General features: G+C 48.5%; 2 protein-coding genes and 1 pseudogene across 5 annotated transcripts in view; 2 read left to right on the top strand and 1 right to left on the bottom strand.

Moving 5' to 3' along the window:
* The first annotated feature begins 1,963 nt into the window (after positions 1–1,963).
* LOC130194101 (WD repeat-containing protein 47-like) lies at positions 1,964–2,999 on the top strand (annotated as a pseudogene).
* Positions 3,000–6,110: 3,111 nt separating this feature from the next.
* On the top strand, positions 6,111–7,719 carry LOC130194071 (lens fiber membrane intrinsic protein-like). Its single transcript, XM_056414952.1, has 3 exons — positions 6,111–6,202; positions 6,682–6,762; positions 6,923–7,719. Exons 1-3 carry the CDS (start codon positions 6,112–6,114, stop codon positions 7,147–7,149), a joined length of 399 nt encoding a protein of 132 aa, XP_056270927.1. The 5' UTR covers position 6,111; the 3' UTR covers positions 7,150–7,719.
* Positions 7,720–8,079: 360 nt separating this feature from the next.
* Positions 8,080–13,598, bottom strand: part of si:zfos-943e10.1 (GRAM domain-containing protein 2B) — a 22,868-nt gene continuing 17,349 nt past the window's right edge. For all 4 annotated transcript variants that reach the window (XM_056415231.1, XM_056415232.1, XM_056415233.1 and 1 more), the window contains exons 7-13: positions 13,572–13,598; positions 13,425–13,493; positions 13,233–13,323; positions 12,956–13,045; positions 11,023–11,128; positions 10,004–10,111; positions 8,080–9,658 (exon numbers count right to left, since the gene is read on the bottom strand). The exon at positions 13,572–13,598 is cut by the window's right edge and continues 45 nt beyond it. In XM_056415231.1, coding sequence (XP_056271206.1) covers positions 9,643–9,658; positions 10,004–10,111; positions 11,023–11,128; positions 12,956–13,045; positions 13,233–13,323; positions 13,425–13,493; positions 13,572–13,598 — 507 coding nt within the window. In that variant the 3' untranslated portion in view covers positions 8,080–9,642. The remainder of the gene's footprint in view (positions 9,659–10,003; positions 10,112–11,022; positions 11,129–12,955; positions 13,046–13,232; positions 13,324–13,424; positions 13,494–13,571) is intronic.

The raw sequence follows: 13,598 nt of genomic DNA, 5'->3' as shown, positions 1-13,598 counted from the left end.
CCACCATGACTCCTCAGTCAGGATTGCTTTGGTTCCATTCACGACGGAATATGAACCCAGGAAGAGACGAGAGAGTCTGCTGGTGGTTTGGTGTCCCCGCAGCTCGTCTCCTCAGGCCTGTTCACACGTCATCTGACGAGCTCCTCGTCACCTGGAACAGGAATCTGTTAAACCTGTGGAGGAATGTGGTTTACTGAAGGCTAATATCCTCTGAAGTGGCCCCTGTTCAGAGGACGGTGTTCCTAATTGTCTGCTCAGAAAGCTGTTTCAGTCCATTCTGTCCTAATCGGCCGAGCCAACAGAGCGAGCGCGAGGGCCGGCGGAGAAGTGAATTATGGCGGTGATTATGCGGTGACTCAGACAGCAGCTCATTAGGACCCGGCTAAGCAAGCAATCAACCAATCAATGTGACAGAGGACCCAAAAGCCACAGAAATGTGTAATAAATGGCAAAGCGATAAATTGGATTATGCACAGCCCCGTGGCCGAGCTCTGTAGCAGATGACAAATCAATCCAATCACGCCACAGAAAGCCCAAAGCAGAGGGCCGAGTGGCTCTGGACCTGAAGGCATCGCTCTGAATCGGCCTTGTTGGGCTTTCTAGAGGTCATTTCTGTACGATATTCAGGCCTCTAAAATATTCATGACAGGCCATTAGGTGTTTATGACCACCTTTTATACACAAGATTTACCGACAGCTGAGCCAGAGCCGTGACGGTGTCGAGGGTACGAGTCCCATGCTGACGGAGGAGGAGACGGATGCTGGGGATCCTGATGATGTAAAAGAGGATTCTCTTCTCTTTAGTATTCCAGGAACAAGACATGGACGTCTCACCAAATCATTCCTGTTGGAACTGTATTTTGGCTCCATTCTGCATCCCTTCTGGAGAAAAGTCAGACGTGTTTCTTCAAAGGCGTTGCTGCCATCTGGAGAATATTCTATGCTATTGCATCACTGAAGACCAGTTGAGGTTGACTTAAGTCAGGGACCGGTGAATTGTCTCTCAGTGAGAGCCTTCTTCCTGATCCGTTGATGGTCTTACTCGTGGACTGTGACACTCAACCAATGGAAGCTGGGCGTTGAGACTGAGAGTTGTGGCTCTGACCAAAACAACTAAAGTCTCCCCTGCAACCAGATTATGAGACTTTGTTTTGAAAAGCACCTTGAGTGCTGGACCCCCCCTGCTGTTTGAGCATCTGCCAGCAGTAAGCGGTGACATCACACCTGTCCTGTTGATGCTCTGCTGCTGTTGTTTCCTATAGTGGTGTGTTCCCTCCTCTCACAGCTCCACCACAGACTGCTATTAGAACAGCTTCCTGTGGCAAGGGGAGAGCGACAGGGTTAGCCCTCTACATTTTTTTTAAAGTTTAGTGTACATGTTAGATTAATTTTGTAACTTTATTTTGCATTTGGTTTCGGGTAGGGTTAACCCTTTTTCTTCGAGTGTGCGTCACAGGCTCGAACTGCTGTAGCCTGGAGTGAGGCTGCCAAGGTGGCAGGTGGCCAGCAGGACGGAGGCCGCCTCACACCAGCCTCCCTGCGTGTAGCAGTTGTGTACTCTTGTATTATTCAGTCACTTGATCTTGTATTGGATCAACCAGCCGTTTATTCAGGCAGCTCCAGCAGATACGTGACACGGAGTTTACTGGTCATGTAACTCACTCTGACGGCAGAACGTTTTAAAATCACTTGTATGTATTGTTAGATGTATGCACATGTTTTGGAAGAAACATTGAATTTTACATCATTTTATTAGTTTAGTTCCCACTGCAACTGCAAATATTATGTGTGTATTTAAGGGTAATAGCTTGGGATGCGCGGTCACACCCGTCTACGTCCCAGGCATGTATGACCTGTTTGGCAAAAGCCCGGATAGAACAACTTCCTCCCTAAACGGGTCTCGAGGCGTATACAACACGCTGGACTCCAGCATAACGTGAAAATAAAAAGTCGAGAAAAAAACATGACAGAACATTTCCTCCAACCCCGTGTCCCGGGCCTGGACCGGGCCTTCAGCTCGGCGCTGTGGCCTGGATTGAGGCGGCCATGGGAGCAGGCCAGCCTCCCTGCAGGTCTCTGCATCGTGTATTATTTATTACGTCACACGTGAACTTCTTTTGGTTAAACCTTGCTGTTAAAATGCATAAAGCACAACACGTGTGACCAGATCCTTCCTCCTTGGAGTTGCTGGATGTCATCCTCGTGATCAGAGCGTGGCGTCAACACAACACGCCGAGTCCAACGCTGTGTCCACAGGTCACATCCTCAGCGAGTTCGCGTGGGGGGGGTGGATGATCGCCTCCGGCTCCCAGGACAAGACGGTGCCGAGCTGCGTCCGGGTTGTGGGTACGACTCTGCACGGCTCAGGTGAGTTCAGGACTCGGGATCCCCGACGTGCTGCAAACGATCCGTACTGCAAACTCCCGTCTCTCACAGGAAGTGCAGCTGCTTCAGTGGCGGTGGACCCCAGCGGCCGCCTGCTGGCCGCGGGTCAGGAGGACAGCACCTGCACGCTGTATGACATCAGAGGAGGCCGCGTGGTGCAGACGTCCGCCTGGAGCGCACCGTCTTCTCACCGGCTCTTATGACAACAGCGTCATCATCAGTGACCTTCAAGGTCGCGGCATGGGCACGAAGGACAGACACCGTGTGTGTGATCCCACTCCCAGGAACACTGACTGTCGGATACTCACATGCACCATTAGGCCACCAGAGGGCAACACCCCCCCCCCCCCCCCCTGGTGACACTTTGTTTTCTTTCTCTGCCCCCAGGTGACCTCACTAAGCCCCTCCCCCAGACAGTGGCAGGGGAGCACGGGGACAAGGTGATCCAGTGTAGGTGGCACCCCGAAGACCGGACCTTCCTCTCCTCCTCCGCAGATCGAACTGTCGTCCTCTGGGCTCCAGGCCCCCGGGCTCCAGGCCCCTGGAGAAACACTGCTGAACAGCAGCAGGAAGCACAAGAACAGTGTCCACACTTCCCCACTGTTGCGGAGTAATGTACACACACCGTGAGCATCGAGCCGTTTAATAAATATATTTGTATATATATATATATATATACATATGTTGTGTTCACACGGAACCGTCGGTTCAGTCTGCAGCTCCAGAAACATGTGAGTGTGGATGCCATCAGTCATTTGAGGTCTGGATTCAGGTCTGGATTCAGGGTCATTTCTACGAATGAGCACCGTAAAAGTAAAGCTGAGTGAGGTGTGGCAGCCGATTGGGAGAAGAGGAATCCCAATCGTTGTGTTAGAGCTCATTGATCCGCTGGAGGAGACGAGGTATGCTGCTGTTGAACAAAAAACTGAATTATTATCAACAGAAAGTAGAAGATGGAAAGACAATGATGCACTGTCTAGATACTGATGCTGCTGGACTGCACAATGTGAATCTTTAACTTTTTAATTTATTTTTGCACCTATGATGGAGAAGATGTTATGCTTATATTATATTTAGGGCTGTGAAACGATTAAAATTTTTAATCGAGTTAATCACAGGTTTTTGTGGATTAATCATGATTAATCACATATTACCGATATTCTCGGTATATTTTGTGAGAACATAGAGATTTATGACAAAAGACGGATATATACATCTATACATTCTTCTATACAATGGTGCTGTAACTCAGCAGTTACTTAGCAGTTTTCTTCCACATGGAACATTAATACATCTTCATCCTAAACAGAATGTTTAACCCTCCTGTTACCTTTCGGGTCAATTTGACCCCATTCAATGTTTAATGTCGGTGTTCTTTGGGGTCAATTTGACCCCAGGCTGTTTTTCACTGTGTCAAACATATCAGAAATATCAACTTTTTTATTTATTTAAAGGGCTATTTAGGTAGTCAACAAACAAACATAAAGTACCTCACACTTAAACTTGGGAAGCAATATTAATTCTAATAATTTTCTGGAGGTTTTAATTGCTGGGGTCAAATTGACCCGAGGGTAAAATATGTTAGTAAATGTAAAGGTAACAGGAGGGTTAAACAGATCATTTTCTCTTGTTTGTCAACCATTAACTCCACCATGACACAATCTAAAGGCCTCTAGTCTTCCTCTAGCAGCTGCTGAGGCAAACTGACTGTGTGGGTTTTCTTCATGAACTGGGCCGTGATGAAAGGGACGGCGGGACACCGCTGCAAAGCTGAAACCTCACCGGCCCGGACAGGTGGACAGATTGACAAGTGACTTTTGTTTTGCTCGGTCCCGATGCGCGCACGGAGCTATGTGGCGCGAGACGGAGATCGATAAGTGTTAACGCAATGCGAAGAGACAGAGATGACATGCTGCTGTGGAGATACGATCAACAACAGACGTTTAGTTTAATAAAAGAACAAAGACGTGCTCTAGAGAACATGTCAGGGGGCGGGCCAATCTCTTTAATGTCATTGATCTACCGACACTACGCCGCGATCGACTGGCAGGTCGCGATCGACGTGTTGAGACCCTGATCTACAGGAAGTAAAAGTCGTAACAAGGTTTCCGGAGGTGAACCTGCGGAAGGATCATTACCGATGAACAGACCGTCTGCATGAGAGCGGACAGAGTTCAGATTGAAGTGGTGGATTGGAAGCTCATTTTGCAAGTGACTTTTTTTTCGTCCCGACAACCAACAACAGACGGATTGGAAGCTCATTCTGCGCATGCGTTAAAAAAAAAAAACTAGTTAAACCTGAAATTGAATTAACTGAGTTAACGCGTTATTTTTCACAGCACTAATTATATTTTACATTATTGAAACTATGTGCACACACATGTGTAACGATGGAACAGCCAAGAGGTCAAATAATCAAACAGTGGCCGTCCTCATCTTCTAGCTTTTGAATCGATGAAGGTATTTTTAAGTCACGCTTTGGATCTGTCCGGTGAAATAAAGTTACAAAGCGTCGTCACACACTCTCTTTTGTCTCTGTTGTTTTTGATCTCCCTGACATGCTGAACAACACATTCCTCCTGGAGGGTAGGGTCTGCGTTGAGCGGCCCGCAAACTCCCAGCACCCGCATGGCCCCGAGGGCCCCGAGAGACACACTCTCTGCATCGGGAGAAAGAGAACGCGTTCACATCATGGGCCTCGGATGAGAAGGGAAAGAAGTCACAGAGACAACATGCAAGAGGTTAGAGGCAGAGGGACGGAGGAGAGTGGAGAGCGCCAGCAGGGCTTCAGCATCCCTCTTTTGTGAGATGGACAATGAGAGCTGGGGCTTCAAAAGGACACGCACACCGCCAGGAGACACTGGCCAACCAGAGGGAGCAGGAGGAAACAAAACCTCTTTTTATTCGGTTTCCAGGAAGATCCTTCTCTCTTTGAGGGTCGAAAAGACAAAGCAGCAAATAAAACCTGCTTTTTGGAGAACTAGCGGAACCACAAACCAGAGATGAAGTTCATGGACCTTTGCTTTGGGAAAAGATCTTTACAGCATGGGACCCTGGTGTTTGACAGTATTCTTGTATAATGAGATCAACATGGACGGACACTTTGGGAGTCAAATGTTTAGGTCTACAGAGGTTGTGATGTGGGGATTTAGGGGTTGATAGTGTGTGTGAGATGACTGTGGGACACACACAATGCTGACAGGCAGTTGTTCTTGACCGGAGGATTCGTTGGAGTAGTGAACAAAAGCTCCGAACTGCCGACCAAGCTCATCGTCACAGCGCTCTGGGGTCGAGGGCTTCGCTGGCTGGACTGATCACCATCGTATGATTGGAATGGTCCATGTCAAATCTGTTTGAAATAAGATGCTTAACACGGACCATCTGGGAACTCCTAAACCAGCTAGTGATGAACGCTGTTTTACGGGTCGGAGTCGTCTTCATCTTCGTGTTATCAGTCTAGAACACATGTTTAAACCTGGCTCAGATGGAAGCCTCCCAGAACCAATGAGGCGCTGCCTCTTCAGCACACAGACACTTGGGCTCCCTAAAGTGCTTTATCTGCTTCAGGGCGAGCTGATGCAGCGTTTGTCCCCCTGTCCTCTCTTCCCTGAGCAGTCGCTGCTCAGGGAAGAGAGGACACGATGGCGTATACTCTAGCGGGAGGAGGCAGTCTGCGGCGTGGCGGCCCTCGTGCTTCTCACCGTTTCTACGGCAACAGACTTCTAGATGCAGTATCGATACTCGGGAAGCTCAGCGAATCAGGGGCTCTGGAGGTTCTGCATCAACCACAAATGTCACGCCCACACCATCATTGTCGGTGAGTACGTAAGAAGATGCATTTGAACCAATGGTAAATTATGATAATCACAACCACAAAGAAAACTAATATCATCTCAGGTCCTATTGATCAATTACACAGTAAATGTGAAGGCAAATGACATTAAATGTAGAGCCAATATCATGCCGACCTCTTCAGAAAACAAGCCAACACGTGGCATTAGCACATCACAGGGCTTCAGTATCTGGAAACATTTACTTTGACATGAATGAGGTTTTAAAGACAAGGAAACCTCATGTTTTACTGGTGGACAGAATACTTTCATTCATCGTTTCAAAAGTCTTTAAAAGGAAAGAGGTGCAAGATGAGAATTCACCATCAATATAATGAAGAGAAGCCTTCCCCCGTGGTTACCTGGCCGACTGCAGAGGAGCTCAGCAACGTGACATCAGCCGGCGGGACGCTCAGTGGAACGAGCCGAGTCCCTGTTGATGTGGGCGTGTCCTCCTTGTGTCCAGCCTCCTGGGACGCCACGCAGGCCTTCATGCTGCTGCCGAGCTGCTTCACCAACGGCACCAAGAACCGGAGGGTCCTGTCAGGTAGCACGCCGTCGACTCACCGGGCGGCAGGAAGGCTGTGGGGTTTCACGGGTTAACGCCGGCTCGCTTGCGTCCATGTTGACCGTTGGAGGCGTGGAGTTCCTCTCGCCTGGTTTGCTGGTGTTCACGTTGACTTTGTGTTTCTCTCCTTCGGTCTCAGGCGCTCTCGCTCTGCTGGCGTTGGGGATTTACTCCGGCGTGACGGTCACTTTCTTTGGCAAACGTTTCTTGGACTGGAGCTTTTCGTGGTCCTACATCAGCGGCTGGGTGGCCATCATTTTGGCTTTTGCTGCAGGTATTTACTGCATTTATGTTTGCCGATTTATTTGGTACATTTTGAGGACTGAAACATGTGTTGGCGTTCCTCAACAGCTGTTGGTCCTTTAAGTTTCTCTGCCGTTACCGTTCAGCTATCAAATGCATGGCGGCCCACGAGGCATGGAGGGACGAGGCCTGTGCCTTGAACCAGTGGCCTCCCCACAAGGTTGTTTGGTCAAATAAGTGGTTACTGGTTTGAAAGCTGCAGTCTTCAGTAACAATGAGACTGAACATCCTTTACACTCAGCGGTGGATGTGTAATCTAAGAACCAGACGTCATCAGTTCTCGTAGGAAGTGACGGTTTCTTGCAGGTGTGTTCCAGCTGTGTGCTTACCAGCAGAAGCTTCAAAGACCGGACAGCTGACCAGGACCACGTGCCGATTGGCTGCAGGACCGTTGCAATGATGTCCCTGCTGCGTTTGAATGCCTACAATTAAATAAAGACAAATCCTAAACTCCTGAAACACGAGGACTCCCTTCCTGTGAGAGCCACTAATCAGAAGGAAAAGGCCCTGAGAGTATAGGGTCTCCACTAGGTGGCGGTCTTGTGTCACGTACACATTACAGCTGACGGATGAGTTCTCCACCTGAAGCTCATGAATCCGGAGCGTTCCTTTGGGGACTCGTCATTCCTAGAATAGAAGCAATAAAGCTGCAGACCAACTACTGAAGAATCGTATCGGGGTTCTGAAGCATTTTTGGTCATCTTATTTTAAAAAAGAATATAAAATTCAGTTGATGAACTACCTTATCTTATTTATTAAATAACAATTTGTCAAGGACTTTTGAATGGGTGCTCATTTTAATTCGTTTAAAAAAAAAAAATCTTCACGTAGCCTCATTTGAGAACCAGCGTGAGAGGGAAATGTATTTGATAAACCTAAATCACCCTCCGACATGGAAGACTTTACAGATATGACAACATTACCTCAAAAATACATTTTTAATACAAATGGGCGTATGTGAATGCCACTCAACAACTTTACTTGAGCCACACACACTTCGCAATACTTGATTTATTTTGAACAATAGTAAAGCCGTCTCACAGAGACAACTTTGAAAAACACAGAATGCAAATAAATATATTTATAGGACCATTAGAATTAAGGACACGAACAATTGATAGAAAATTATTTACAACACTGAGTAGTTCAAAAGCACATCATCATGAGATCAGTGGGTGTGTGCTGCTGGCCCCTAGTGGGGATTATAACAACTGACAGTACTGCATATGGCATGTTGACGATAAGAATGACTCTTCAAACCGGGTTCGGGTCAACGTAACCGCTCCACCCCGCCCAGAACCGCGACGTGAAACCGGTCGGCTTAGTTTACAAGGCGCATAAGAGGGGGGGGGGGTGTCTCAATGAAAAGTCCATTTGAGAAGTCACCAGAGCTAACGCTTATGAAATGTGAAACCCATCACGAGCATTTCAAAATGGACAAAGAAGACGCCCCAGACCACCGCGGCTCCGCCATCAGACACCGACGCCAGCTCGGACATTCAGACTCAAACTTGTCGTCTTGGACCGAGACTACTTTTTTTTTTTAAAAGTGCACTCGCTCGATTGAGCCGTTCAATCAAATCTGTTCATTTTTTTCTGATACAATTCCTCCCCCAGAAACATTAAGCTCCATTTTAAAAAACAGCACAAGAAATAAATTACTTTTGGCCATGCATTAAAAAGTGTTGCATATTGAAATTTCTTCTCGGGACCACTTTGTGTCGTTGGAAACTCGGACCTGAACCGACATGAGAACAACGCAGCATCAGTCAGGGCTGCAGACACGACCGATACATCACTTGTGCTACTTGAAATAACCGGAACATTCTAGGATTGCCATTCGCTCTTCAACAGTCAGAGAGGTGAACTTTTAAAGTCGCAGCAGAACATTTAAAATCTACTCTTGAAAACCAAAGACCTAGAAAAGTTGTCCACAGAAACAGAGCGACGCCTCCTCGTGTCCTATTGGATTAAATACGTACGCACCGATTATGCATTCATCTGCAGAACCTCTGGTCACCGATCAATCAATTAGTATAAATCATGCCAACAACGAGGAAAGGAATCCTGCCGATTGAAGAGAGCAGGATCCGAGCATCGGGACAGAATCTGGATTTAAAGCGTCAGCATCTCAACCTGCAGCTGAAGAGCGAGAACCATTCGGAGAAGTGCTCAGCGGAGCTGAAGGCCGGAGGCTGATGTATTCAGACACGTACGCAAGTCATAGAAATCATCTTGAAAATCATCCGTGTGCATCTTTGGTTGTTCTGGTCAGTGCTACAGCAGGCCGATGCCGACCGGTAGAGCCCCGTCAACTGCAGCTGAGGAGCAGCTCGTGAACCGGGGCGTGGCACCTCGCCGGCGGCGTGCGGGCCTCTCGGCCCGTCCTTAGTCTGCCGCCCGAGGGGGAAGGACAGCCCTTCAAGTCGACGCCTCGTCTCCGACAGGCACAGGTGGGAGGAGTCTGCAGAGCAGGACACTCCTCCTCCTGCGCTCTGCTGGAGGACGTGGAAATAATCCTCCAACCACGATCACCGATCTCTCCCGCAGTCAGAGTTATGTGTCTCGGTACCTATGAAGAGACCAGAGAGACAGTTGAGACGGCAGAGCAGAAGCAAACTGCACTAAATCATTTAGTTTCCTGGCAGCGAGGCGGAAACATTGAGACCGCCGCCACTCAACAGACCCGGTAGAAAGGAAAGAGCCAGTCAGATGTCCTCTGCAACAAGACACCACAGTGTTTGGTCTGGATATTCTTCAGAGCCTCGTGAGAGTAAAGATACGGAGAGCAAGTCCACAACCAGGACCCCCTCTTCACATGGCCGGGCTCGGCAGAACTGGGCTGCTCACTTCACCGTTGCCATCTCGTTGGACCCCATGAGGCGTTTTATTATTATTATTCAGAGGGCCTTCTCACCCGCGCTGTAAAGTGAACTCGGACAGAGCCCCGAGCGATGTCAGCTGTTCCTCCAGGGCCACGATGCGGAGCCCGATGTAACCGGACGACAGCAGCAGCAGCAGCACCCTGGAAGCAACAGCACAACACCAGATGAGAACGCTGAGAGAACGACCTCCGACCTCTCTTTGGCCCTCAGGAGGGATGAAAGAAACACCACAGTTCAACCATCAGGCCCACCTATTGGAGCAGGCATTAAGCAGGCATGAAGACGGGTCAGGGGTGAAAAAGGTGAGACGGATAGGCCCGGGGGGGGGCGCTGGTGACTTCCACGAACATTGACGTTGTATGATAATCTGTAGGTCCTCCATTCTGACACCAAGTCAGTGATCGGGCCGATAATAATAGTCATAAATATAAATTGTCATTGTGTATAATATGCTCATTCATGATCCAACTTCCTTTTTTTTGGCGTGAACAAGTCTTCAAGTCTTGTGCTCTGCTGAGCCACGAGTCTCTTCCTCGAGTCTGTTCCTCGAGTCTGGTCCTCGAGTCTGGTCCTCGAGTCTGGTCCTCGAGTCTGGTCCTCGAGTCTGTTCTGCCTCTACCTGGTTGTCATGATCTTCTATACCATACCTGCCATAAATATCATGATACTGATACAATACCATAAAAACAGGATACCATAAATACGATTCCGGTATATTTATCGATAATAGTCATAAATAAAATATCTGTCTGGTTCACTTTTTACCAACTTTTTCAACACTTATTTTGTTTTCAAAATTCTTTTTTCACCGAAAGGTGAGAGATTTTCATGCCTGATTAAGGAGTTAACATATAGCAGGAGGGTGGTGTTTAAAAACTGGTTTAAAAAAAACAAAAGCTAGAATTTATTTGAACTTAATGAGATCAGAACGAGTTTTATTACTCAGGCAGCTGCTTCCTGAGGCTCTCTTCAAGCTCTGAGAATTAAATGATCACGTAGGACAATAAGGCTTTGGATGGAGAAGGGAGAAGGGAAAGGGGACTGAACTCACAAGATCAGGTAGATAAAGAGCAGCGTGTTGAGGGTGCTGGTCTCCCTCTGAACCAGCAGAGCTTTGGCCTTTTCCGTCACGCTGCAAACCCACGAACCACAAGAACCTGGAGCAGAGAGAGAGCGTCAGCGTTGTGATGTCGGTTCTCCCTGATGTCGGTTCTCCCTGATGACGGGACTTCATGACAGAAAACAACTCTTTCTAAATGCAGATACAAGCGTCTGTCTGGGGATCAAACTCAAGGGGGTTTAGACCCCGGGGACCACTCTACACGGGGGCCACTCTACCCCGGGGGCCACTCTACACGGGGGCCACTCTACCCCGGGGGCCATTCTACACGGGGACCACTCTACACCGGGGACCACTCTACCCCGGGGGCCACTCTACACGGGGGCCACTCTACACGGGGGCCACTCTACACGGGGGCCACTCTACACGGGGGCCACTCTACACGGGGGCCACTCTACACGGGGACCACTCTACACGGGGACCACTCTACACGGGGACCACTCTACCCCGGGGCCACTCTACCCCGGGGCCACTCTACCCCGGGGTCGACTACCAGCCACTTTGACTGGTTGGCTCATTGATTTATCAGTTTTCTTCGCAAGTATCTTGAATCACAGTCCATCTGTGTGTGTGTGTGTGTCTAGTGTAGGGTATAGTGTAGTGTGTGTGTTTCTAGTGTAGGGTGTGTGTTTCTAGTGTAGGGTGTGTGTCTAGTGTAGTGCGTGTGTGTTTCTAGTGTGTGTCTAGTGTTGTGTGTGTTTCTAGTGTAGTGTGTGTGTGTTTCTAGTGTAGTGTGTGTGTCTAGTGTAGTGTGTGTGTTTCTAGTGTAGTGTGTGTGTCTAGTGTAGTGCGTGTGTGTTTCTAGTGTAGTGTGTGTGTTTCTAGTGTAGTGTGTGTGTCTAGTGTAGTGTGTGTTTCTAGTGTAGTGTGTGTGTTTCTAGTGTAGGGTGTGTGTCTAGTGTAGTGTGTGTGTTTCAGTGTGTGTGTTCTAGTGTAGTGTGTGTTTCTAGTGTAGTGTGTGTGTCTAGTGTAGTGTGTGTTTCTAGTGTAGGGTGTGTGTTTCTAGTGTAGTGTGTAGTGTAGTGTGTGTGTGTTTCTAGTGTAGTGTGTGTTTCTAGTGTAGTGTGTGTGTGTTTCTAGTGTAGTGTGTGTGTGTGTTTCTAGTGTAGTGTGTGTTTCTAGTGTAGGGTGTGTGTCTAGTGTGTGTGTGTGTTCTAGTGTAGTGTGTGTGTTTCTAGTGTAGTGTGTGTGTCTAGTGTAGTGTGTGTGTTTCTAGTGTAGTGTGTGTGTGTTTCTAGTGTAGTGTGTGTGTGTTTCTAGTGTAGTGCGTGTGTGTTTCTAGTGTAGGGTGTGTGTCTAGTGTAGTGTGTGTGTTTCTAGTGTAGTGTGTGTGTGTTTCTAGTGTAGTGTGTGTGTCTAGTGTGTGTGTGTGTTCTAGTGTAGTGTTTCTAGTGTAGTGTGTAGTGTGTGTGTGTCTAGTGTAGTGTGTGTGTTTCTAGTGTAGGGTGTGTGTCTAGTGTAGTGCGTGTGTGTTTCTAGTGTAGTGTGTGTGTGTTTCTAGTGTAGTGTGTGTTTCTAGTGTGTTTCTAGTGTAGTGTGTGTGTCTAGTGTAGTGCGTGTGTGTCTAGTGTAGTGTGTGTGTGTGTGTGTGTTTCTAGTGTAGGGTGTGTGTCTAGCATAGTGCGTGTGTGTTTCTAGTGTTGTGTGTTTCTAGTGTAGTGTGTGTTTCTAGTGTAGTGTGTGTGTGTTTCTAGTGTAGTGTGTGTGTCTAGTGTAGTGTGTGTTTCTAGTGTAGTGTGTGTGTGTTTCTAGTGTAGGGTGTGTTTCTAGTGTAGTGCGTGTGTGTTTCTAGTGTCGTGTAGTGTGTGTGTGTGTGTCTAGTGTAGTGTGTGTGTGTGTGTCTAATGTAGTGTGTGTGTCTTACCAGTTACTGACAGCTCCTCTGAGGACGAGCCGTCTCTGGGCTGCAGGTGGAGGCTTCTGAAGGCCGGGCCGTTGCCTTCAGGCTCCGCCTCTGAAGGAACAATGGAGTCTATGAGAGCCGAGTCAAGGGCCTCAGAGATGGCGGCCCCAGAGCACTACAAGCTCTGCAGGCCAGATTCTTGAGACACTCGAATGCACCGTGGGTTACTCGGACACGTTGAGACGTCTCTAAAAGACGAGGTTATTATAGCTGCAGGTGGAGCGCGTCCCGGCCTCACCTCTGTGGGGCACAGGCCGGTCCTTTGAGGACCGAGACTCGGAGCCATCGAGCCGGTCGAAGCCGTCGTCCAGACTGGACTGGCTGGAGTTCTGCAGCACAAAGGGGTCCATGTTAGTGCTGCTGTGTGTGCTGGGTCCCCTTTGAGCCCTTTTCCAAATGACCTTCATGCTGGTGAGAAGCGCTCTCTCACCACCAGCCTGCTCTTCTCAAAGCTGTTGTCCGCGGAGGAGAAGACGGGGCTGCTGTTGGTGCTGCCGTCCTGCAACAGACACATGTTTACAGTTGGATTCGTGATCCTCACAAGAGGAACTCAGAGACTTTGGAGCGAGCGACCCACCTGGAGCTGAGGAGACACGGAGCGCAG

Source organism: Pseudoliparis swirei, chromosome 5 (assembly GCF_029220125.1).
Source record: "Pseudoliparis swirei isolate HS2019 ecotype Mariana Trench chromosome 5, NWPU_hadal_v1, whole genome shotgun sequence".
Taxonomy (NCBI): domain Eukaryota; kingdom Metazoa; phylum Chordata; class Actinopteri; order Perciformes; family Liparidae; genus Pseudoliparis; species Pseudoliparis swirei.
Note: the sequence above shows the minus strand (reverse complement) of the source record. Positions and strands in the feature narration are given on the sequence as shown.